The sequence below is a fragment of the Motacilla alba genome, chromosome 17 (assembly GCF_015832195.1).
Source record: "Motacilla alba alba isolate MOTALB_02 chromosome 17, Motacilla_alba_V1.0_pri, whole genome shotgun sequence".
NCBI classification, from domain to species: Eukaryota; Metazoa; Chordata; class Aves; order Passeriformes; family Motacillidae; genus Motacilla; species Motacilla alba.
In genome coordinates, this window is record NC_052032.1 from 1,879,975 (window position 1) to 1,905,767 (window position 25,793).

A 25,793-nucleotide genomic window follows, 5' to 3' on the forward strand; every position below is an offset into this window, starting at 1 on the left:
GGTCCTGTGGAGAGCTACTGAGTTGGTCATGTTATAAATAAGAAGCTTGACTAGGCCAATATTTAAGCAGTACCAATTTATTAATTAATGTGGTAAAGTATGAGCAAAACAGCGCTGGGTACAGTGGGGGAAGTTTTCCCTCCAACTGCACACCGATGGTTGTGGCTTACAGGTATTTATAGGGGTGCACATAAGCTTTTCTCAGCAGTTTCTATTCCCGATTTTTAAGTCACAATTCTATACACTATTGTGAGTTAGTTTTCTCAGGATGTACCCCAGAAAGGAGTATCCCCAGATGGTGGGGTCCGACTTCCGAAAGAAGAAAGAGGTCTTCCAGCTGGTGCAGTCCAGACTCCAGATGTGGGCCCACCTTTTAATTGCAAAGACTATAAATCTCATAGCAGTGATGTCCAGCTTCCCTTGGTCGAAGCCATCAATCCTTGGGTTGATGCTCATCTTCCTTTCTCAAGCTGCTTTTTACTGTTTTGCTAAGGTGTTGAGATAAGCATATTTCCTTTACATATATTCTAAACTTATATTTTCAAAGCTCCTTACTACAAGCAATATTCTAAAATTATACTTCAAAAGGTTATTATTGCAAAGCTGTTTAATGCTTAGCTACGTGCAGAAAGTTCCTGTCCAGCAGCAACATCCTTAAAGCTTTCATTCAGATGCTATAACAGTTAATTGCAAACAAAGGATAAGTTCAAAGGCCTTCTTCCATGCTTTACTACCTCAGTTATTTTTTTTTTAGAATTCATCCTCTAATTGTCCCATGATCAGTTTCCACACATATCACAATCACAAGTACACATGCTGCCTGTATGTACCTGACATGAAACACAGCTTTGTATCTCACAGTCAAGGCTCTGGAACATTTCTCTTGTCAGGAAAGGCTGAGGGAGTGGGCCTGTTCAGCCTGGAGAAGAGACAGCCCAGAAGGGACCTCATGGATGTGTATGAGTGTCTAAAGGGCAGTGTCAGAGCAGGGACCAGACTCTGCTGCTGCCCACAAGTGGACAAGAGGCAGCCACTGACACCCAGGAGGTCTCACCTGAACATGGGGAAGAATTTCTTTCCTGTGGGGGTGACCAAGCACTGAACAGGCAGCCTGAACAGGTCTCCCTCGCTGGAGATATTCCAGAACTGTCTGGACACGATCCTGTGCCCTGTGCTCCGGGACGGCCCTGCTTGGGAAGGAAGGTGGGCCCGGATGACCCTCTAGGGTCCCTTCCAACCTGAACCATGCCGTCATTCTGCGATTCCGTGTGCCTGATAGCGCTGTCCAAAGGCTCCTTGAGCCCTGTCCGCCCTGCCCGGCGCTCAGCCGAGCCGCACGGAGCTGCGGGGCCGCGGTGGCCGCGGGCGGCCCGGGGACAGCCAGGGCAGCGGCCGCGGAACCTTGGTGCGGCGGAACCTTGGTGCTGCGGCGCGGGGCTCGCGCGCGGCGGGAGCGGCTGGGGGCGGACCGCGCGGAGCCGGGGCGGGAGCTGAGGCGGGAGCGGGGCCGGGAGCGGGATCGGGAGCGGGAGCTGAGCCGGGAGCGGCCCCGCCGGCCCGGCCAGGCCGACATGTACGCGGGGCTGCAGGAGCTGGGAGTGGCCAACGGCGAGGATCTCAAGGAGACCCTCACGAACTGCACGGAGCCGCTGAAGGCCATCGAGCAGTTCCAGGTGCGTTAGGTGCCGTGTGGGGCCGGGCTGTGCGGGGACAGGGAGCACGGGACGGCCCCCAGCGCTCTCTGGGCTTTTCCTGGCTTTATTTGTTATCGCGAGTGCCGTTGTCAGCTCCCTCTGGTTGTGTTGCAGACGGAGAACGGGGTGCTGCTGCCCTCGCTGCAGTATGCCCTGCCCTTCCTGGACCTGCACGGCACCCCCCGGCTCGAGTTCCACCAGTCCGTGTTCGATGAGCTGCGGGAGAAGCTGCTGGAGCGAGTCTCTGCCATCGCTTTGGAGGGGAAGGTCGAGGAGAGGTTTGTCAGCAGTGGCCTTGGTTCCTTGGAGTGAGCTGGGAGCTGTGTGTGAAAATGCAGTGCATGGGTGACGTCTCTAAAGGAGAATTGGGTTCCTCAGGGCCTGAGTTCCAGAGGCTTTGAGGTGTCTGCTTTGTTCCTTGACTGCTGCATGGTACCTAGTCTCGTGTTTCTCCATGATTTCAGATACAAGAAGCTGGAAGATCTCCTAGAGAAGAGCTTTTCCCTGGTCAAGATGCCCTCCATACAGCCCGTGGTCATGTGTGTCATGAAGCACTTGCCCAAGGTGGGACCACTGTGCTGCTTGGCCTGGTGTGACGTGGCATGTCACTGGCGTGTCACTGGTGTGTCACTGGTGTGACATCTCTGGTGTGCCTCTGGCAGGTGGGCTCTGCTCCCTCTGCAGCTTCTGCAAGTGTGTTGTTCAGTGTCAGAGACTGACTGAGGATTCAATACATTCTTGTGTCTGCTAATAGCTCTGTGGACTGATTCAGAAAGCATTTCGTTTTCATAGTCAGACAAGACTATTTCCCTATTTCCTTCAATCCATGCAGCTTCCTAAACAGCCAAGTTTGCTCATAGGTGAATTTTTCCACAGCTGTTTTACAAATCTCTGACAAGTGGAAGGTAAAACTTGAAGACTGCAAGGAAAAGTACGCAGGAGGGAGAATTAGATCTGTGAAACAAAAATCTCTAGGAGTGTTCTTACTAAAAGCATTATGTTGCACTCAAGGTAGTGGACTCAAAACTGCTGTAACTTCAGTAAATTTCTGAGTTTGGAAATATCATCTCAAATCTCAGCACTGGAGATTTAAAGTTGACCTTTTTTCTTCTTTGAAAGAGTTAAGAGTGTGTGATTTGGTTGCTGAAGTCTCTTAGGGCTGGTCTACTGCTACACCAGGTGGGTGGATGCCCAGACTGCCTGAGGTGGGGATCAGGGCACAGAGAGGATTGTCCTGCCTTGCTCTGCACTGGGGCAGCCTCACCTTGAGTCCTGGGGCTGTTTGGGCACAAGATAAAAAAACATCTAAAGCTGTTGGAAAATGTTAAGAGGATGGGGAAGGGTCTGGAGGGGCCCGTGAGGAGCAGCTGAGGGCTCTGGGATTGTCCAGCTGGAGCAGAGTGAGGGCAGAGCTCCCCGGGGCTGCAGCTCCTCCCGAGGGGCAGCTCCCATCTCTGCTCTGGGACAGGGACAGGAGCCAGGGAACGGCTGGGGCTGGGCCAGGGCAGCTCAGGCTGAGCTCAGGGCAAGGTTCTTCCCCCAGAGGGTGCTGGCACTGCCCAGGCTCCCCAGGGAATGGGCACGGCCCCGAGGCTGCCAGAGCTCCAGGAGCCTTTGGCCAGCGCTGCCAGGGATGCCCAGGGTGGGGTTGCTGGGGGGTCTGGGCAGGGACGGGGCTGGGCTGGGTGATCCTGGTGGGTCCCTCCAGCTCAGGACATTCTGTGATTCCATGATTTAGATGGTTACATGGAAGGCAGGTGAGGTGCTGCTCACTGTGTAACTGCTCTGGGGATTGCAGGTCCCTGAGAAGAAGCTGAAGCTGGTGATGGCTGATAAGGACCTGTACAAGGCCTGTGCTGTGGAGGTGAAGAGACAGATCTGGCAGGACAACCAGGCTCTCTTTGGGGATGAGGTGTCACCCCTGCTGAAGCAATACATCCTGGAGAAGGAGAACATTCTCTTCAGCAATGATATTTCCTTCTTGCAAAATTTCTTCAGTCCATCTCCCAAAACGAGACGTCAAGGAGAGGTAAGGACAAGGAAACCCTCACAATGTGCTGGTGAGGGGAATTTATCAGCTTTCAGTCAACCATCACATAACCTGGGCTGTTTTCTTCTGCCCACCTTCACTGCTGAAGTTATTTAGCTGAACAAACTCTTTGCAACAAACACCAGGCCATTTTCTCCTACACATCTTGATGAAAGCAGCGGGAATTATTTTTGTTGTTGTGTAATGAATGGTGAATATTCTAAGCTGCTTATGCACTTTAAAAAAAGAAAAAAACAGGGTTTATTTCTCTGCTGTTCAGTCTGTGAAGGCTGAACATCTCATCACATCAGTTTGAGTATGCTGATATGTTAAATTTGCTTTCTTGGGACCTTTTTTAGTGGACATAGCTTAACTGAAGTTGCTGCTTTTTTTTTAAGTATGTAGAAAGTTGTAGTTAATTGGCATCCAGAAAAGTTGAATTAAATTAAGGCAGTGTAAAGCTTTAATTTCAGAGAGAGCAGCACATCTGTTGCATCAGGGGTTGTTTTAGGCCTGTTTTGCTTTCAGAATCATTTGGTGAAAGTGCCCTGGTGTAATTTACTCCAGGTTTGCACTGCAGAGCTGGACACTCAGCACCACACCTCCACTTGGTCACTCCACCCAGGGGATGGGGGGTGAATCAGAAGGGAGGAAAGAAAGGAACTAGTGGTTGAGACAAAAAAATGTTACGGCTGTTGAAGGTTTGGTGAACCTCTCTTGAACAACAAATGCTCTTGGAAATCTTGGGGTAAACAGTTCCTTTTCAGGACTTCATGTCCCTGCAGATGTTTCAATCTTGGTAAATCAGATAATGTGATTAATTTACATTTGTGTGTGTGTAGAATGAGAGCACCTCTTGGTGCTGAGCCCACGTTTCCCTCTGAGCTCAGGTGGTGCAGAAGCTGACGCAGATGATCGGGAAGAACGTGAAGCTCTACGACATGGTGCTGCAGTTCCTCAGGACGCTGTTCCTGCGCACCAGGAACGTCCATTACTGCACGCTCAGGGCAGAGCTGCTCATGTCACTGCATGACCTGGAGATCAGTGACATCTGCACCGTTGATCCCTGCCACAAGGTACCAGTCATGTGGGACAGATGGGGGTATTTGTGGAGAATTTGCTGGAAAAAGCCCAGAGAAGTTGAGTCCTTTTTGTAAAGAGAGTTCAGACCTTAAACCTAAATGTCATCTTATATTCCTTGGACCTTTGGGTGAAAACTTCATCTTGGTTAACCAGCACTTTGCTTTCATTTCATAACCCGTGCATCATTCAAATTTAGGGTACTTTGGCAGTGTTAAAAGCAATGTCTAATCTGACATCTAGTCTATGTAGATGCTGCAAAAATCATAAAAAACCATCAGCTGGCCCCAGGTTCTTACTCCAGGCTTCCCTCCCAGTTGTGGATATGCTCCATCTGTAAACTGTGTGTGTAACAGTAAATTCTTTGAATATTGAATGAAAACATGAAAATGAAAACATGAAACTATTTAAATACTGGGAAGTGACAGATATGGTAATGTCACAGCAGGATCTTATTACTGGCCCCTTGTTCATGGTAGCATCACTCTGACCTGGAACAAGGCCTTTTCTCTGAAGTAGTTGTTAAGTTTTACATGTATTCTGCTTTAAAGATAGTTCAGTAATACAGCTCTAAAGCAGGATCACCTCCACTGCCAACAGTCCTTTATTTAGAGAGTGGGAGTGCTATTGCAGTGGCCAAAATAAACCACGTTTTTACTTCTAAGTGATGCTGCTTCTTTCTCAGTCTCCTGCTTGTGTAAATCCTCAGGTGTGCTGGGCAGTGGTGGATTTCATCAATGCATGTTCCTTAATTGCCAGGGAATGCCTTCCCTGGAAGTGGAGAAAGTGACCCCAGGTTAACTTCCCTGGGCATTCCTAACCCGCTTTTGGGGTGTTGGCCTTTCTGACCTCTGTGTTTGTCACCAGTGTGGTACTATGCCTGGTGCATTAATGAAGCATCTCAATTGCAGATATTTTGAGGTCATTCTGAGCCTGTTTTCTCTGACCTCATGTCTTCTGTTGCTGCTTTAATGAGTTCATAAAGCTCCCTCTGTTTGCTGGCAGTTCACCTGGTGCCTCGACGCCTGCATTCGGGAGAAGTTCGTGGACAACAAGAGAGCTCGGGAATTGCAAGGATTCCTGGATGGGGTGAAGAAAGGACAGGAACAAGTGCTGGGGTAAGGCACTTGGGCTGTTTATTGAGAAACTGAAATTGGCTTCCTAGCACTCACAACATCTGACAGGTGTTAATTCTTCCCTAAAGCCAGCAAACCTCCAGCAGCCCCTCTGTGCAGTCACATCCCAAACGTCCCTCAGTGCACTGGGGCACAGCCAAGTATGGCCTGGTGGCAGAGCTTGCACTGCTTCACTTGCCACCCTTGAGTCTCCCCTGTGGCCTCATAACAAAATTCAGGAGCCTTTCTTAAGGAGTCAGAATAACTTACTATGAATGACTTGTCTGTCTTTAAACGCAGAGAAAATGGGCTGGTGATGCTTGTCAGTTGAAGTACTTCATTAGCTTCAAATGGCAACCCTGCTGTGATCAGGTGCACTTACATTTCTGGAAGGCTGCCCTCACAGTATTTTATTTAACTGGTACTTTCAGATTTTGTCCATTGGTGTTTTAAACTATTTAAGAATTCACTTTTACTTGTTGTTTTTCAAAAGCCTCTGAGACCTTTCTGTCCTCAGCACTCTGGAGATGGTTAAAACCTGCCGGCTGGAAGAGCTGGGGCCACCAGAGCCCCAGTACCTGTGGGCTGTCTCCCAGCAGACCTTCAGCTGGCTGTGGGGGATTTTGTGCTTGATCTCAGTGCAGAAGACTTTCAGCAATTGTTATTTGTGCTCTTTCACATCAAAACCACCATGAATGTTATTTCTTTGCAAGGCAGGACAAGGTTCATCAGGTGGACACAGCTGGGTTGGACCTGAACAATGGGGTTGTTGGTTATGTGTCATAAGTGTTTGATTTTTACTTCTTCTCAGGGACTTATCAATGATCCTGTGTGATCCCTTTGCCATTAACACCTTAGCCTTGAGTACCATAAGGCACCTGCAAGACCTGGTTGGGCAGGACACCTTACCCAGGGTAAGCATTGCAGCTTGTGCAGCTAACCTGAGCAGTGCTCTAGGCTGGCTGACAGCCATCGGGGAAGGAGTGGCACCATCCAAGTCTCATTAAGTTCCCAAATGTGCTAGTTGGATCAAGGGAAATGTGTTTCCTGTCCATTTGCAGCACCTGCTGCAGAGCTCTGCAGGAGCTCTTTGGACATGGTGGGCATTTTGGAACTCTCCAAACTGACCGTGAATTCTTTGCATGGCTCATTCTGGCTGGCAGCTGTGCAAATACAGAATAATATGTAGAATCTGTGCCTCCCTGCTTTGTCCCTCCAGTAATTTGTCTGAGAGCAGCACCTTTCTCCTGCCACCATGAATGCCATGGGTTTGTTTGCACAGTTCTGGTCTGGTGGCTGAGATAAAACACAATTCCTGCAAGTGGAGTCTGCAGGAGGTGCTGAAGGGTTGAAGAAGGGCACCCTGACAGGTGTCTGAACAATGGGAGCCACTTGCTGTTTTATCCCTGAGTTGTTAAATGTTCTTGTTGTGTGGAGCAACTTCCTTGTGACAGTAAAGGACCGAAAGTCGTTAGGGTTTCAGGACACAAACAATGCATTCTTACACACCCTTTCTCCTCCTTTCTTCTGCTGAGATGACTTGGTTTGTCCTCTCACACATTATATTCTAGTGCACTAATTGGGCTGGACACATTTGAAAAAGATGTGCTCAGGTTGCTGCAGACTTCCTGGTGCATTATGAATTTACAACTCCCCCCAAACCCTGAGGTGTGGCAGTTATTTGATGCCCATTTGAGGATCAGTTTTCAATTAACTTGAACTGAATGCCTTTAGCAGTCTTGGACAAAGCTGCTAATCCAGAACAGCTTTGAATATAACCACTTCTTCCAAACAAATATCTCATGTGAAGATCAAAATAGCTGTTTTTCTTTTCCCCTTAACATTGGAGGAAAGCCCGGATCTGCTGCTGCTCCTTAGGATGCTGTCTTTGGGACAAGGGGCCTGGGACATGATTGACAGCCAAGTCTTCAAGGAACCAAAAATGGTGAGCCCTTTTGATGTTAAGAAATTAACACAATTAATCAAATTTAGACTTGTTTATTATTTTATTGCATTAAACATTTGTTCTCCAAATGTCTCATCAGAGCTTTCTTGGGAAAAAAACAGTGATCATAGAGCAGCTGTTCTGGACATGCTGAGAGCTTCCATTACCTACCTTTTTATTTCCATGGGTGCCTGGTCCTTACTGTTCTAAAATCAGCCTGGACCTCTCTTAAATACTCCACTGCTTGCTCATTGCTCTCTCATTTTTCCTGGAGTCTTGCACACAACTGATGGGTTTGTAGAACACGTCTTGCATGAGGAAAGCAGGATTTCCAGGACTGGTCTTAAACTCTGGAAGCAGTTCAGAAGCTTTTCATTGACAAGAAAAATGTTTTTTTTCCCTCCCAGCTCTCTGTTACAGCAGTTTAATGTAGTGCCACATTTAACTGTAATCTTTCCATGCTTTGGAAATCCTTTCCCAGTGTTACAGGAATCCCTGGTGTAGTTCAGCGGAGGGCAGGAGGGCCAACCCTGGTGTTGCACAGCAGGGCTGTTCCTCAGGTGTAGCGTTTTGCCCGGGGGTTTCGAGCTGATCTGATGAGCTCTCAACACCCCAACACTACACCCCAGAATAGCTCAGCTTTCATCGGGAGGCATAAAAGGAGCAGGAGGCTGATGTGACAGCGTCAGGAACAAAAAAGGTTTAATAAAGGCAAAATAACAAACTCAAAGCGATCCAGGTGCCACAGACTTGTGCTCCTGGTAAAGACACCTCACAAAAGCCATTTGGCTTCTTTGTTCTGTGCTTTTCTACTAAATGGCCCAGGCGGGACCTTTTGGCTCATGGCCAATTAGCTGTCCCCAAACTTGAGGTGAAGTCCCCAAGGTCCTATCAGTGACTTTTCTACCTGATCACCGGGAGAAAGTTCTGGGCTCTTTCCTTTTTGGGGGACAGAGGAAGGTTCTGTCACTCTGTCCATAGGGGGCACATTCCTACACTCAGGAGGAATTTGCTGTTGCTGTTCTGAGCTATAAAGCAGTAAATGTTTTATAAACACCTAGGAGGCACATTTGATGTCTCCAAAATGCATTCACTCCTGGCTGCTAGGAGGTTTAAATTCACCCAGGGAGGGTGTGCATAACACTGGGACTGTAACAGTGAGGGTGACCAGTAATTCTGATAGTGCTGTGATTTGTGCTCTCTCATGAACCTATAAGGGAAAATGCTCCGTTTCTTTCCAAAGAGAGTCTCTGAATCAGTCTTTAAAATCTGATTTATCTGTGGTTGTGTTACCACAAATAAGCCTGGGCCATGCTGGGGGTCAGTGATTGCTGACATCAGCAGTTTGATGTCATCCTGAACACATCCCATGCCTGCAGCAGTGCTGGGAAGGGCCTCTCAGAAGGAATGCAGCACAATTGTCCAAAGAAAGGGTTTGAGCAGCAGTGTTTCTGCGGTGAGATGAAGTAGGGTTTTCCTAATTACCCTGGGACATGTGGAAGTGAATTATTCAGGAATTTTGACTGGAACTGGATGTCTGTAAGCTGGTTTTCCTCACTGTAGGATGAGGCTCCTCACGCTGCCTTGCTTTTGTCACAGCACTTCAGGACCATCAGGTGGCATGAAATGACTGATGATGGCTTTATTCTCTTCCCTCTGTCGTTCCTTCCCTCCAAGGAAGCCGAGCTGATCACCAGGTTCCTGCCCCTGCTGATGTCCTTTGTGGTGGATGACCACACCTTCACTGTGGATCAGAAGCTGCCCTCGGAGGAGAAGGGACCAATCCCCTACCCCAGCGCCATTCCCGAGGCTTTCACCAAGTAGGTGCCCGGCCCCACCCACGGCAGGGTCTGGCACCAAAGCAGCAGGGAGCCAGCCAGACCTGGCAGGGAAAAACTGCCTGTGCTGAAGGCAAGGCTTCCTGGGATGAGATTCAGTGCTAAGTAATGCAGTTTGAACTTTCCCTTTAACAAAACAGGTTTCCCTTGTGCTCCCTCAAATAAAATTTATCTACATAAAGTATTATTTCCTATAATGGACCATTCTCTCATTGAATATGAGAGTATTTGGTGTTTCTGTTCAGTATTCCAGGCAGTGAATGCTGAGTTTGGGGTGATATTTGGGTGCAGCTGGCTGAGTGCCCATGTTGGAGAGCACTATTGGAAATCATAAAGTTGGCATTTTTGACACCCACACTCTCTCTGTTGATAATCTGTCACTCCAGGGACATCAGAAAGATAATTAAAACCTCTGGGTGCTCTTTTCTGTTCAGATCTTCCACTGATTTCTAGCACAATTCTTGTCTGTGTGCCAGAATCTGGGATACTGGGTCCTGGTAGTTGTGTTCTCCTCTATCACAGTGTTATGTTTGACTTTTGGGAGACTCAAACATTTTTGTACTTTGTGTAATTTTTGAGTATTTGGGCTTCTTCTAAAGGCCATTTTGAACAGCACTTTCATCAGGAATACATTATAAATGTTGACAGTTAAACGCAGCTGTTTGCTGAATGTTCAGTTTTTCTGGAGTGTGGTAGTGAACATAGGGATGATCCATCTGCTCACTCACTGAATAGCTGCTCTTCAGTGGGTTTGAGATTAGCCACTGCTGTACCTGCTTGATAACCATCCCAAAAGTACTGTAAACCTCTTAAAAATTAAAAAAAAATTGCTTTATTGATGAATAAACTTTGCTTGTGCCATAACAGGTTCCTGCAGGAGAACAGAATAGCTTGTGAGATTGGGCTGTATTACATCCTTCACATCACCAAACAGAGGAACAAGAATGCTTTTCTGAGGCTCCTGCCAGCTCTAGGTAAGTTTTTGTCTCATCTTCTGCTTGCCTTGTACTGGAAACCCAGGAGGCCACTAAACCTGGAGTGACAGCGATGTCAGACCAGGAACATGATGTTCTTCTGCCTTTGGCTCTTCTGGTGACTTAGTTGTGAGTCCTTGCAGGAGTGTTTGGGTTCTGCAGTTTTCTGCTGATGTGAGAGTTCAGGGACAGTGGCTGAGGGCAGTGGTTCCTTACATCAAGGGCTCCATTAACAATGAGATCAGTTGAGATCTATTTGGAATGAATCTGAAGGATAACAGAGCAGGTGTCCCAATTCTGCTGCTGCCCACAGTGATTGCAGGTGGCCAGAAGCTGCTGGGACTTGGCTTTGTGTGGTGGAAAAATTGGTAACAAAATAGGACTGAACACAACCTTAATTTTTTCACCAGTATTATCTTGTTCACTGACTCCTCTGGGATGAGATACAGGAGAGCTCTGGAGCAATCTGCTCCTAATCTTTTATGTCTGAGGGATCAAAGCCACCTGCCTGGGCTGCCTGTTAGCAAAGGAAATGAGAAAAAAAATGACTGAAAGGAAGAAGGCTTACATTAGGTACTGGGAAGAAATTCTTCCCTGTGAGGCGAGGGAGGCCCTGTCACAGAGTGGCAGAGCAGCTGTGGCTGCCCCTGGATCCCTGGCAGTGCCCAAGGCCAGGCTGGACAGGGCTTGGAGCAGCCTGGGACAGTGGAAGGTGTCCCTGACAATGCCAGGGGGTAGCACTGGATGAGTTTTAAGGTCCTTTCTAACCCAAACCATTCCATGATGAAACCTCACTGCAGGGTTTTCAGCAGGAACGGGAGCTGTGTGGACAGGTGTTGGCACATCCTTGTCAGTCTCTGTCTCTTTCATTTCTGTGTTTTATAGTTGAGACATTCAGTGACTTGGCCTTCAGTGACATTTTCCTGCACTTGCTCACTGGAAACCTCACCCTGCTCAGTGATGAGTTTGCACTCGAGGAGTTCTGCACCAGTCTCTTTGATGGCTTCTTCCTCACTGCCTGCCCCAGGTAAAGCAGATTTTTCTCAGTGGAGAGAGGGAGTTTACAGAATGCCTGGCAGAGTTTTACTGCTTTGAACAATAGTTTAGTAGTTCACCAAATTCTTCACAGGCAGTGGAAATATCAGCCTGATGCTGTTTCCCTTTAAGGAAAGGTGTATGTTTTGGGATGAAGTTTTTATCAGCAAAATGGTTATGTCTTAACTGTGAATTATTATCTAAACTGCTATTCATTATCCCCAAGGTAGAGTTGCAAAGGAGAATATCCTTCAGGCTTTGCAGTAGCTCTGGCTATGTAGAGTTAACTTTAGCTCTTTGCAGAATCAGCAGTGTGCAAAAATCTGTTGTTACCTCTGATCAGTCGCTCTGGTTTAGCTGGTGGCCTGCAGACAAGTTCAGCCTCCAGAGAGCTTCCCTAAAAGTGGCTGAAATTCCTGCTGGAACATAGCAGCATCTGCAGCTGCTTCTGCTGCTTCCTCCACACACTCTGTGCTTAAAATCTCCCCCTCCCTCCTCATGGTTGTGCAGGTAATCCACTCCTGTTGAACAATTCCTTGAATCCTTGAAGGTCTAAGGCAGTGTTAGTGCTTACACTAAGTTAGCCCCTGACAGAAGCTCCAGTTCTCAAGGGTTTTGGATAATTATAACAGTCTGTGGTGGGGTGAATTCCTCTGTTGCTCTGGCTTCCTTGTTCTCAAGATGCTTGTCTTGGTTACTGTGCTTTCAAATGGCTCCTGCAGGAAGGAGAACGTGCACAGACATGTGCTCAGGCTGCTGCTGCATCTGCATCACAAAGTGGCCCCAGCCAAACTGGAGTCTCTCCAGAAAGCTTTGGAGCCCACCAAGCAGGTAGGAAGGGAAGCAGGAGGGGGGGAATACTGATTGCAAATGAAAGCAGCTGCCTCTCCAGACATTGTTTCATGGAGCACGAGCTCTGCTTTCCAAGCGTACCAAGCTGTGCCCTAATTAATTGCCTTGTGGCTTCCTCCTCCTGTGTTGGTTTGTGTTAAACACACAGGGTGAAGCACACTTGGTGCTCTGGCTAGAATGGAGTGTGACTGTCCTGTTTCCCTGTCCCTGATTCTCGTCCTGCAGAGTGGGGAAGCTGTGAAGGAGCTTTACAACCAGCTCAGCGAGAAACTGGAGCTCCGCAAGCCCAGCCCAGCTGAAGTGACTGAGACTCCCTCCATGGAGCTGCCCCTGCCCACCGTGCCCACCCCAGCCTCACGCTGAGCTGGGGCTGCAGGGCAGGACGGAGGGGAGAGGAGCTGAGCCTGTGCTGCCTTCTGAGTGTCTCTGCTCACATGGTGGGAACAAAAACAAAGCCACTGAAGCTCCTTCAGGAAACTCGCCCAACTCACTGACTCTGGCTGGTTAGAAAACTGTATGCAGTGCATTGCAAGGTTTACTTTTCTTAAAGATAGCTGAGTGTCTTCTTGTAGATCCACTTAAAATCTGACTGTACATTTTTAAAAGAAAAAAAGAAAATGCATATTTTTAAGCTTAGCATCCGGTGTTTTTAAACTCTGCTCGGTGAGTGTGGAGCCCTGGTGTGGCTGAGCAGGTGGCGTGGGCTATGGAGGCTGATCATGGCTTCCTTTGGCCTTGGTCTGTCCCTTGGGGTCTCTGGACAAGATGCTCAAGAGGAGGAAGACTCAGAGGAGATGAGCTCCACTGAAAGCAGTTCCTGTTTGAGGTTCCAGCTCTTGTGGCACATGGTAAGAAGTGCTGCACTATCAGAGGTGTCCAGTGCTGCCACCAACCTGGGCAGCAATCAACAGCTTCTTCTCAGATGGACTTCCACAAAGAGAGCCAGAAATTGAGCCAGTCTCTCCCCTCCCAACTTTCCTCCAGAGGAGTAGGTTGAAGTGAGTCCTGGAGCCAGTTACAAAGAGCAAGACTGGGATGTTCTCAGTGACAGTAGGGTTTGAGTGTAGATGCAGTGAGATCCAGTTTGTGAAAAAACAGAATCAGAAATTTCCTGGGTTGGAAGGGACCTTTCAGATCCTCCAGTGCCACCCCTGCCATGGGCAGGGACACCTTCCACTGTCCCAGGCTGCTCCAAGCCCTGTCCAGCCTGGCCTTGGGCACTGCCAGGGATCCAGGGACAGCCCCAGGGCTCTGGGCACCCTGTGCCAGGGCCTGCCCACCCTCCCAGGGAACAATTTCTAACTCCCAATATCCCATCCATCCCTGCCCTCTGGCAGTGGGAAGCCATTCCCTGTGTCCTCTCACTCCAGGCTCTTGTGAAGAGTCTCTCCACCTTCCCTGAAGGCTCCCTTCAGGCACTGGAAGGTTGCAATTGATTCACCCAAAGCTTCTCTTCTCCAGGCTGGCAGGCCTGTTCTTCATGGCTCACTTGTGTCACTGTTTCTGTTCCACTTCTGCTTTTGCTTGTGCCTCAGCTGGAGTGTGCAGGGGCCTGTTCAGTGCCCAACCACCCTCTGAGGGAAGAACCTTGTCCTGATACCCAACCTAAACCTCCTTCCTTTTTTCCCCCATCAGCTCTTGTTTCCTGGGACTTGAGCACTCTGAGTGCCAAGTCATGCTCAGGAGACTCTTGTGTTTCCTGAAGCTGTGTCCAAAAACTCCAGACAAACTCAGTAGTTAAGTAGAGGGGTGGAACTTCCTCCCCAGTGCTGCTCCCTCCCCTTCTGTGTGGTTTTCTTCCTCCTGAGCTCAGAAATGCCGTGTGAGGGCAGTGGCACCCTCTCTTCACCACCTTGGTGCTGTATTTCTCCTTGGGTGCAGGAGCTCGTGCTACCCTGTGGGGGAACAGGAAAGGTGGGAGAAGTTTGTGTTTGACACAGGTGCACTGCCCTGTGTCCCACATTGCCTGTGTTCCTCTTGTCTCCACTGCAGCCCCTGGGGTCAGGGCTGCCTTTGGGGGCCTCTCAGCAGTTCTGGTCCTGGATTTGTTGGAAACAGGACCTGGGTGTAACAACTGGGTCTTTCCTGCAGAGGTTTGGTTTTAAACTGTTAAAACGGTCCTGGTGACTTAGACCAAATAACATCCCACACTGCTGCCAAACCTTGGCCATGAACCTGCTCAGGCCCACGCTCTGCTCAGACTTGGAGGTTATTTTAGGATTGTTTTGGGGATTCTCTTGGTCACTTGAGGTTTCCCATATCCCAAGGCTAATGTTGTGCTCTCCTGCAGCAGGAATTTGTCATCCAGGATGGTTATTTTTTTGCTGCTTGGTACAAAGGCCTGTACCTGCAGAACTGTCACACCCAATGGTGATTTTTCCCAGTTTTTTTACATCCATGAAGAAACTGAATCCCAGAATATGAACCCAGTGCTGGTGGCAAGTTTGGCTGAGAAGGGGAGAGCTGGGCAACTGAGAGGGAGTGGCTGCCAGTCCGTGCTCTCCTGGTGCTGCTCAAGAGTGAGAAGAGAGACAATTTCCAGAAAACAATTTCAGTAGCGAACATCTGCTCCTGCTTGCACATTTTGATAGTGAAAATCTTCCATGTTTTGAGATGAGAAAGATTTCACTCCTGTGCCAGGAATTAACAGACCCCTGTTGTGCAGGTAAACCCTGCATGGCAGGAGCTGAGCTGGCTGCCCTGGGCTGCAGGATGTGGGATGCCAGGGATCTGTGCTGCCAGGGATCCAGGGGTGTGGAGTGCTGGATGTGCAGGGTCTGGGATTCCAGGGGTCCAGGAGTGTGGGGTGCAGGATCTGGGATTCCAGGGTCTTGGCTGCTAGGCATCCAGGAGTGTGGGGTGGGGTGCAGGGTGCTGCATCTGCAGGGTCTGGAGTCCCAGGGGTCCAGGAGTGTGGGGTGCTGGATGTGCAGAGTCTGGAATTCTGGGGATACAGGGATATGGGGTGCAGGGTCTGGGATTCCAGGGATCTGGACTGCCAGGGATCCAGGAGTGGGGGGTGCAGGGTACTGGATGTGAAGGGTCTGGAATTCCAGGGATACAGGGACATGGTGTGCAGGGCGCTGGATGTGCAGAGTCTGGAATTGCAAGGGTACAGGGATACGGGGTGCAGGGTCTGGGATTCCAGGGATCTCGGCTGCCAGGGACCCAGGGGCGTGGGGTGCGGGGTGCTGGGGTGTCAGGGATCCAGGTTACAGGGATCCCAGAGGTGTGGGGTGCAGGTTGCTGGATTTGCAGTGTCTGGAATTCCAAGGATACAGGGTATGAGGTGCAAGGTGCTTGATGTGCAGGGTCTGGGATTCCAGGGATACAGGGATCTGGGGTGCAGGGTGCTGGATGTGCACAGTGCTGGGGTGCAGGGCAGTGGCTGTTCCCTGTGCCAAGGCCAGGATACCCCTTGGTTCTGCTCTGGGGCTCCCTCTCAGAGGAGTTCTCTCCCTTCTGCTCCCGCAGCTGCTGTTGCAGGGCTGGTGCTGGCCCAGCTCCGGGGGAAGTCCAGCCAGGCTGGATTAGGGAATTTTTTCCCAGACTTTCAGCACAGGCACTGCTGTGGGTGTGCACTAGAGGGTGGTGCAGCCTTGCGTGCCCTGAAATCCTCCCGGACTGGCACACGGGGAGCTGGAATCGCTCCCTGCTCACGCTTGGAGGTGACAGTTTGTCTTTACAGCACGGCTGGGATCCCTGCGACACGAACAAACCGTGCATTCACTTCAAACCCACTGAGCCTGACTGCAGAGAGAATTCTTACAAAGAATTCAGGTCTGTGGGTTTTCCTGAGGGATCAGAGGAACTCAGTGAGGCTCTTCAGGCTCATTTGGGCTGTGATTTACAGCATAACAAGAGGTGGGGGCTGGACAGCTGAAGCTGTTGTCAGGCATCCTCACACTCCTGGATGCTCCAGAGCATCTGCTCCTGGGCAGAACACCCTGTTCCTGATGCTGTGGGCACTGCACCCACTGGAAAATGGTTGGGAACAGTGAATGGGATGTGGTGCAGGTGGCTGGAGGGAAGATGGACAATAAAAGGAGTGTGTGATAAAGGCTGCAGCAGATGCTGCACAGCAGAAAACTGAGTTATCTCACTCCAAGAGACTTTTCTGGCAGAGCTGCTGCAAGATTCAGGCTTTGCAGTCTCCTTTAGGTCAATTCTGATGAGTTGTGTGTGGTGGGGAATTTGGTTTGTGACTTCCCCTGTAAAAGAGGAGAAGTTCCCCTTATCCAGCTCCTTGGGATGAATGTCTTGTCTTCAACTTTGAAAGAGTTGTATCTAGCCCAGAAAATGAACTGACATGAAAAATCTTGTTAACTCCTGTCCTGGTTTCAGCTGGGAGAGAGGTAATTTTTTCTTAGTTATTTAATTACTTTTTCAGTATAATTCAGTCATTTGAGGGTAGAGAACATCTCTGATTTTGCCTGTAGGTGCATTAAAGTTGTTTCTGTCTGCTCTAAATGCTATTTGAGCTCTCCTCAGGCTGGGGCTGTCTCAGGAGGTGTGTTTGGAGGTGCCCAGCAGCAGGGCTGTGTGGGGCTGGGCTGTGCCACAGCCTGGAGCTGGGTGCTCTGAGTCTCTCTGGAGGCACAGGCAGAGCACATGGGGCTCTCCAGGGTCTCCAGCCTTTATTCCAGTTTTGATGGGTGACACACAGATGTCAGAACCCTGTGTTCTCTTTTGTACAGCAGTGAGAAGCCTGTCCTGGCACACAAGTGCCACTGTTCCTCCAGCTGTGTCCGTGGATGGGAGTCTTGATGGAGCAGCTTTGCAGGAGGAAGAAGTATTTCTGTACTTTGTGTCCTTGCAGCTCTGGTAGATCCTTCTGTGACCTCTCTGCTCTCTCCACTTGCCTTTCTCACCTTCATTTCCCCTCCAAGCTGTTTGTTAACAAGGACCGAGCTCCTTCCCATGGCTCTGAACCCCAGGCATGCTCTGGGTGTCTTTGCCAGCACTCCCCTTCCACCAGGGCCATGCTCAGCATTAAAAACAAGGGGCAAATCAGCACCTCAGAGCTTCGGGTGGGTGTAAAACTTGGATTGAGGGCAGCTCCACCCAGGGTCACTCAGTGCTGAGGACACATCAGACAGGGTTGCTGCCGCATGGGTGCTCCAGTTCATGGGCATCCTCTGCATTCCCTGCTCTTTCCCAAGTCCCTTCCCTGTTCTTGCCCTCTGTGGTGCAAAAAGGACCATCAGCAAATTGAGCAGAGTCCAGCAGCACAGGGAGCCCACACCAAAGATAGCGAGGTCAGTCCAGCTGAAAGGAGAACTTCACCAAAGCAGCTGAACCATCTGTGTGGGTGGATTTCAGCCTGCTGGACCTGCTAGGGCAGTTTGAGGAGAAGGACAAGGCTGAACAACTGGAGCAGTGAAACCTGCTTCCTTTTCTAGCAAAACAATTGCACAAGGGGCAAAGGTGTCCCAGCTGGGCTGACAGAGCTGCCTTGGGGTGAGTCTGTGCTCTGCTTCCCCTCATCAGCAGGGTCTGGGCCCAGGGAAGGGGAGAAACATCCCTGGGAGATCACAGCCTCACATCTGCCTGTGCTGGAGAGAGCAGCCCAGGAGAGAGAATCGGAGTCTGTCCTTCAACAGCTTCTGTGAATGTCATTCTGTGGCAAGAAAGGGAGAAAGAATCAGCAGGGTTTGGGTTGGAAGGGACCTTAAATCCCATTCCACCCCCTGCCATGGCCAGGGACACCTCCCACTGTCCCAGGCTGCTCCAAGCCCTGTCCAGCCTGGCCTTGGGCACTGCCAGGGATCCAGGGGCAGCCCCAGCTGCTCTGGGCACCCTGTGCCAGGGCCTGCCCAACTCCAGATATTCCTGTGGTAATTCCTGTAACCAGCCCTCCAGGTTGAGCCAGAATAAACCGTGCTGGTTCTTGTGCCATTGTCATAAAAAACCAGTCCAGGACTCAGGAGACAATTGTTATTGTAGTTTTAATATTAATTTTTTTTTCCCTCAGGCCAGCATCAATTTGCTGTTCCAAAGCTGAGTTGCCTGATGAGGGTTAACAGAACAAAGAAGTGCTGAAATGTCTACAAAATCCTGGTAATGAATCATTACCAATCTGATACAAAGCAACCCAGTGATTAGGAATGCAGTTTTATATTACCACTTTTTCAGGCACAGTTGTAGGTAGAAGCAAATAAATACCCTCAGAAGAAATGTGTCTCATAGCATCTGTTCTTTCTTCTGTTAATTATTGACTCATGTGAGCCTGTGGAAGGAGCTGACACATTCTGCAAAGCCCCTTGCTCTTTTTAACTCTGAAACTCCATTTTCCTCTCTGCTCTGAAGGCTGAGAGCTGCTCTGGCAGTTTGTGTCCACTCTCCTCTCTGCTTCCAGACATGGAGGGAAGGGAGTCCAGTGTGCTGAGAGAGCAAAGAGAGGGCTGTGGCTGCAGTGCTTTGAGCTCACACCTTGGTCAAGGTGTCACCAGTGACTTGTGAAACCAAGCCTGGGTGCCAGCAACAACGAAACATCTGCTGCAGTGGCTCACAGGCAGGATTGTTCCCAGCCCACGTTCTCCAAACCAGCACTGTGGAGTTTTACAGGTGGTTCCCTGAAGAGCAGCCAAAGGGCAAGGGAGGGAATCTGTTTTCCATCTCACCTACACCCAGCAGGACAACATTCAAGGGCTTTGGCTGTGGAGATGCAGGAAAGAGCCCTGCAACCAACAGGGCCCTGCCTGGGAGATTTGGGGACACCAGAACCTCCAGTCCACCTTGGCCAGTGCTGTGTCTGAGCAGAGGGACTTGCACTTGCAGGTGTTTGTGGCCTGACTCTGCCTGGGGGGTCACTGGGACTTTTGGATGCCACAGGAATTTTGAGCCATGACCTTGTGGTCTCTTGCAAGAGCTCCTTGTCCTGATGTTTCAGTTTGACCTGTGTGTGGGATGTTTGATGTTTCCAAACTTGTCTGCCCTGATAGCTGGAGGGATCCTGCAGCCTTTGGGCCCCAAAAGGGAAATGCAGGTCATTGTCTTTGCAGTGAAACTCAGGAATTCCTTCTAAAAAGCCAAAAATTGCAGCAAGGTTTGGTCAATCCTGATTTAGTGTAAAAAACCCCAGTTGTTGCTGCCTTTTTGTGATGCACCTTGGGGGTTGTGAAAGTTCTGGGTCAATGGTGAGCCTCGGGAAGGTGGGCTTTCCCGTTTGTTGGTCAGCCACACTACATTCCAGCAGGAAGAATGGAGTGATGGATGCTTCCAGGAGCCTGAAGGAATGTGACTGTTGGTGTTGCAGGGTGCCCTTGGGGCTGCAATGAATATAAATATTAACTGGCACCTACCACCTCTGGTTGTTAAAATCTCTTCAGGAGTAAAGAGGCTTAGGTTGACACCCAAACTGATGGAAATAGGCCCTGGGGAGCAGAGGGACACAGTTCTGTTCCTCAGGGCCTTTGCTCCAGCAATGCACAGCCCAAACAGTGGGAATGCTGCTGCAGTTGGGCTTGCAAGGGGTGAAGGGCTGGTGAATTATTCTGGATTTTAATTCCAGCCCAACCAGCTGGACTGAGCCTTGGACAAAGAAACTCGGCCTCATGTCCACCCTGGTTTTACAAAGGAATTCCAAACCTGCCCTTGCTGCTGCTCAGGAATAAGGTGTTGTCATTGCTCAGGAGCTCAGCTGCATCCCTTCTGTGTCTGCTCCCAGCTTCTCTGCACGGCTTTGTGCCCACCAGAACCGGGGCAGGCTGCTTGGTCTCCCCCAGCTCGCTTTCACTCCCTGCTCTCCACAGCCGGCCTGAGCTCCAGGCCCCCGGACACCCCCAGCTCCTGCCTCCCTCTCACTTCAAGCTGGGGAGCTTTTCCCCCTTCCCACAGCCCCACCCAGGAGGGGTCACGGCTGAGGGGCTGCGTGGAAGCAGCAGGGACAGGGGCAGGGACAGGGACAGGGGCAGGGACAGGGACAGGGACAGGGACAGGGGCAGGGGCAGGGGCAGGGGCAGGGACAGGGACAGGGACAGGGACAGGGACAGGGACAGGGACAGGGGCAGGGACAGGGGCAGGAGCGCTGGCTCTGCTAAAGCCCTCTGCAGGGCAGGGGAGAGCTGGGGAGCAGCTCCAGGCTCTGGCTGCGGCTGAGCTCTGGCTGGTGCCTGTGCTATGTGGTAACGCTGTACACACATTTCACTGCCTTATCTCTGGCTACTGATGATTATCAAACAGGGCAAGAGCCCAGCTGCTAATTGCTCCCAACCCTTGGGAATCCACAGGGAGCCTGCAGACACCTGCTGGGCTCTGCTGGCCGTGCTTGGACACATGAAGGATCCTCACAGGGGCTTCTGCTCCACCAGACTTCTTCAGCAGAACACCAAGGCTGTGCCCATGGGCTGAAGTTGTGGAATCACAGAATTCCAGACTGGTTTGGGTTAAAAGGGACCTTAAAGCTATCCAGTGCCACCCCTGCCATGGGCAGGGACACCTCCCACCGTCCCAGGCTGCTCCAAGCCCTGTCCAGCCTGGCCTTGGGCACTGCCAGGGATCCAGGGGCAGCCCCAGCTGCTCTGGGCACCCTGTGCCAGGGCCTGTCCACCTCATAGGGAACAATTCCTCATTCCCAATATCCCATCCAAATCTACCTTCAGGCTGAGGGCAGAGAGGACACACCAACATGCCAGGGCTCCCCTCTGCTGTGAGGGGGGTCCTGTACCCCCTGTACCCTGTGGCCACCACAGGGGTCCCTCAGCAGCACCCTGCCATCCCAAACTGGGCTTTAATCACTCTAAAATCTAAATATTTTTTACTCATTTGTCCAAGAACTTACTGCTCATGGCTAGTCACAGTTTGGGAATCAGCTGCTGTGCTCTCAGCTCACAAATTGTTGGCTTTTCTACCTTATGTAGTAGTAAGTATTATTTTTGTTCAGATGTTGGAGCATCTCTTACAGATCTGAGTGAGTTGTTAGGAATTGTTCTGCTGCTCCTGCCCTGGTAATGTCTCTCCCTGTGGGAAAAGCTTCTCTTCCCTGGAACAAAGGAGTCACGCTGAGTTTACTCATCAGAAATTGCACATGTATAAAATATCAGCGTTGTCCTGGGTCTCCAGCCCCTCCCCAGGTCTGACTCGTGCCATCCATTGGAACCCATCACCCGCAGCCTGGCAACTCTCTCTGTTGCCATGGCAACAGCTCCACTATCCTTTCAGGGAGAACCTCAAATATTCCCATTTTCAGAGCTGCTAGAACACCTCCAGTCCTGGCTGCTTTCATTCACTTGCTCACTCCCCTCCACGAGCTCTTCTCCTCCCAGTTTGGAGTTACTCAGCACTTCTGGGCTCCTCATCAGCTGGCTGAGGGAAAGCCCCACAGCTCCTGGAGGTGCACGTTTGTCTGGGGACCCTTGGGTTGATTTCATGTGCAGATCCATCATGGAATTAGCACTCCCTAATGTGTGTTGAATTGGTACTTCAGAGAAAATTATCAAAGGCCTGGCTACTGCACACTTGTCTGCACTCACACAGCCAAGGGTAAAAGTTTCTGAGGAACCTCTGCCTCAGGTGGGTGAGGTGGGCTGGCTTGGGCAGCAGCTTCCCCGTGGTGAGTTTATGGTGGGAGGGTTGTGATGTGTTTGTCACACCTGAATTGCACTGCCCGGCTCTCCTGTCTGTGTAGGAGCTGTGGGATGGAGGATCCTGGGGGTCTCTGGGTTTGCCCCTCCTCAGGGCCCCCTTTTCTGCAGCTCCACAGCTGCACTGGGCACAGCTCTGGTTCTGGATAACCATAAATAGTTACTGAGGGCTTATTGTTTCACTTATGGAAATATTGCACTGGAAGAACGTGAATTTTGAGTAAGATGGTTTTAAAAACAATTCCTGGGGGGCTTTTTTTTTTTTTTTTTTTTTTTTTTGTTCATACAAGTGTCATAGCAAGACACTTTGTGCTTTTATCCTGCTAGAAATTCCAGGCACCAGTATTGCATTGTGTCCATGGAGGAAAAAGGGAGAGGCTGAGGGCATCTCACGGTGTTCAGATCCTGGCACAGGGTGCCCAGAGCAGCTGGGGCTGCCCCTGGATCCCTGGCAGTGCCCAAGGCCAGGCTGGATGGGGTTTGGAGCAGCCTGGGACAGTGGGAGGTGTCCCTGCCCATGGCAGGGGTGGAACAAGATGAGTTTTAAGGTCTCTTCCAATCCAAACCAGTCTGGGATTCTGTTATCTGGTGACACAACCAGATCTCAGCGAGATCCTCCACTCTAAGGGAAGGAGGTCGAGGGGCTGGGAGAGGAGCTGTGCTTTGGGAAGCCTGGATGCTGTGTGGCTACAGCTTTCCTGCACATCAGGAGCCCGTCAGAGCCTCACACTGGGAAAACAGCAGCTGAAGATTCAGGTAAGGGATAGCAGCGAGGAAAACAATAAATAAGAGAGTGAGAGAACAGCAGGAGAAAAAATTCTCAGCTGCAAAATACTCCGTAGCACTCCTAAACAAGATCGGCTCGGTGCAGCCCCAGATCCTGAGGCACCGGGAAGAGCCAGCTCGGAGGATGCCCAGCCGCTGCCGGGGGTTTGGTTGATCCTGGCAGGCTGGCAGGGCTCGCTGCTGTGCCGCTGCTCGGGCTCCCCTCCAGCCCGAGAGGGGCGGCTGCTGCTGCCCTCGGAGCGCTGCGGACACAGCCCTGAGCCGGGGGGGCTCCGGGGGCTGGATGTGCCCCAGCCCAGGCTCCGGGCTCTGATCCCCGGGCATTCTCCGGCGCTCCCTCGCTCCGCGCACAGCCCGGCCCGCTCTCAGCAGCCTCCTTCGCATCCCCGCGGCTTCCCGGAGCCCTGCCCGCCGCGGCGGCTCCCCCCGAGCAAATGTCACCCGTACCCAATGAAGCAGACCCCGAGGTGCCGCGAATGGACCCCAGGATTCTCATTTTCCTTCTCTACGTGATGATCCTGCACGAGCTGGTGAGCGGCTGGATGGAGTACCAGAAGCAGCTGGCCAAGCCAAAGAAGCAGGCGGGTCCCGTGTGGTCCTCCAGGTGAGTCGCTGCCTGTGCTGCTCCCAAAGGGCATGTTTGGATGGGGAGGATTGTTTTTGTGTGCATCCAGCGGTCCCGATAGATGTGTCTGTGCCTGTGTCTGTCTCATCTGCTGGGCATTATGCACTGAGCGGGGATTAAGGTCTGTTAATCCTCTGAGCCTGCATTGTCTGAGCATCCCGTGCATTTGACACACTTGCAGATAAACACGCCTGTCGTTTGCCTGGGGTATTTTGGGGGGATTTTTTCCAGTGGAAATGTGCTGTAACTCAGCATATTTGCTGTGACTCAGGTTCCCAATCACCAGACCTGGAAGAGAAAAATGTGGGTAGCACAAGGAGCTACACTTCATGCATGATATTCATCAATGAGGCACAAACCTCCAGAGACTGCTTGCAATCAGAGTATTTCATGTTAAACCACTACTGTGCATGTCACTATCTCTCCGTCTCCTCCCACTCCCTGGGCTGTGCCCACTACACCAATCCCTTGTTTTCTGCCCAACAACAAAAATGAGCTGGAGAAATAAGGGAAATTAATGAAAAATGCTGCATATCTTTAAAATTCAGATCTGTTCCTGCAAACATTGTTTATGTGTTGTTCACATGTAACAGTGTTTGGGCTTGTAGTCAGCTTGGTTGGGGTCTTATCAGGAAGAATATCTGAACATCAGATATTCCTTGTCTTCCATCAGCCTGGGGATTAGGGAATCACACCCCAAAATCCACCTCCTGCCAGATCTCAGGCCATGGCACAACACCTCCTCAGAGCTTTGGACCTAAAAATGTGCCCGTGACCCAGTTTGCTCCAGGTCTGGCTGCTGCAGCTCGAGTGCACAGAGCTCTCAGCTCAGTCCTGATCCTAATCCTGTGATGTGCATCATTCCCAGCCCCAATTCCAGCCCTGCTGCGCCTGTGCTGCACAAACAGCCCCCAGAGGTGGCTCCATCGATGAAACCCCCAGAGTTTGTGCCGTGAGGATGCACCCGTGGCTCGCTGGAAACCAGCAGCTCCCAGCCCCTTCATCCACAGCTCAGGAATACCATTCCTGGCTGGATTTCCAGACCAGCAGAGCTCAGCTGCACCTTGGGCAAGTGAAATGCTCAGCACTGGGAACACTGCCATGGGTGGAGACAGCACAGAAATAGCTTGAAAGGGATGGGGCTGGCTGGGTTCTGATCGAGGTCAGAGGCAGATTTCCTCGCTGTCTCCAAGGCAGAGTGCAGGGAGGAACTGGGACACAACTTGCACTGAGCTCGGGGACACCCTGATGTCAGAGAGAAAACCTAATGGAGTTATTTGGGTTACTCAAAGGCACCAAACAACTTGGATCAAGCAGCCAGAATAATGTGCCAAGACTGGGGGTTTTTTAAGAGAATTAGGTACCCCATCAAAACCAAAAAATCCCCAAGAGCTGCCACCTCACCCAGCCTTGTTTTGGGATGTGGGACCGAGCTGGATGATCTGTGCAGGGCTCCACATCCTGGAGCCATCCTGGAGCCATCCTGGAGCCATCCCAGCCCTCTCCATCTGAGCTGGGTGTGCAGCCCACCCTGCTGTCACAGCCCTGCTCCTGCTGCTCCTCCAGCTGCCCCCAGCTGGGAAAGCAGAGCCACCAGGTCTGTGTGGATCTCCTGGATAATTCACAGCTTGCACCACAAGCAGGTGAAGCTCTGTGACCCAGAGAACTGCAGAATCACAGGAGGAATTGGGATCCTTTTAGAGGAATTAAGACTGTCCCGGGTCAGGCTGTCCTTGCTGGTTCTGGTGTAGCCTGGGCTCACACACCCTGCTGCAATAACGTGAGGTGTTCTTGACTGATGAGCCCACGAGGTTTCCAGTGCCCAGAGAGCACAGCTGGAACCAGATGTTCATCCTTCAGTTTGATCCCGGGCTCAGAAGGTGCTCAGAAACAGCTGCCACATCTCTAGCCTGTCCATGGAGTCCAAGCCATGGCTCAGCAGTTGGGAAAAGCTTCCTCGTGCCTTGCACCGAGCCAGGACCGGCACAGCTCCTGCTCCAGAGTGAGAACAGGGACCTGGGACCGGCCAGCCCAGCCCTGCAGCAGTGGCAGTGGCAGTGGCAGTGGCAGTGGCAGTGGCAGTGTACTGTTGGGGGGGTCTGGGTACCAATCACCAGCGGGATGGGACTGCTGGGATTTCCTCTCTGTTTATTTTCCAGCATCAGTCTCTTTACATGGGTATGCCAGTGGGAAGATGCCAGCACCTCACGTCCCCCACAGCAAAGAACTCGATGTT

At 50.9% G+C, this 25,793-nt stretch overlaps 1 protein-coding gene across 1 annotated transcript; it reads left to right on the forward strand.

Annotated features, from left to right (window-relative positions):
* The first annotated feature begins 1,475 nt into the window (after positions 1-1,475).
* Positions 1,476-13,193, forward strand: NELFB (negative elongation factor complex member B). Its single transcript, XM_038156632.1, has 13 exons — positions 1,476-1,673; positions 1,809-1,972; positions 2,159-2,258; positions 3,493-3,723; positions 4,614-4,799; positions 5,809-5,921; positions 6,730-6,832; positions 7,768-7,863; positions 9,541-9,683; positions 10,569-10,675; positions 11,561-11,702; positions 12,433-12,541; positions 12,788-13,193. Exons 1-13 carry the CDS (start codon positions 1,572-1,574, stop codon positions 12,923-12,925), a joined length of 1,734 nt encoding a protein of 577 aa, XP_038012560.1. The 5' UTR covers positions 1,476-1,571; the 3' UTR covers positions 12,926-13,193.
* Positions 13,194-25,793: the final 12,600 nt, after the last annotated feature.

What these genes read in the sequence shown, in the direction of transcription:
- NELFB (XM_038156632.1), top strand. Translation starts at nt 1,572, where the DNA reads ATGTACGCGGGGCTGCAGGAGCTGGGAGTGGCCAACGGCGAGGATCTC. An exon ending in AAACGAGACGTCAAGGAGAG is followed by an intron (nt 3,724 to 4,613) that starts GTAAGGACAAGG and finishes CTCTGAGCTCAG; the next exon opens with GTGGTGCAGAAGCTGACGCA. An exon ending in TCTTCAAGGAACCAAAAATG is followed by an intron (nt 7,864 to 9,540) that starts GTGAGCCCTTTT and finishes CTTCCCTCCAAG; the next exon opens with GAAGCCGAGCTGATCACCAG.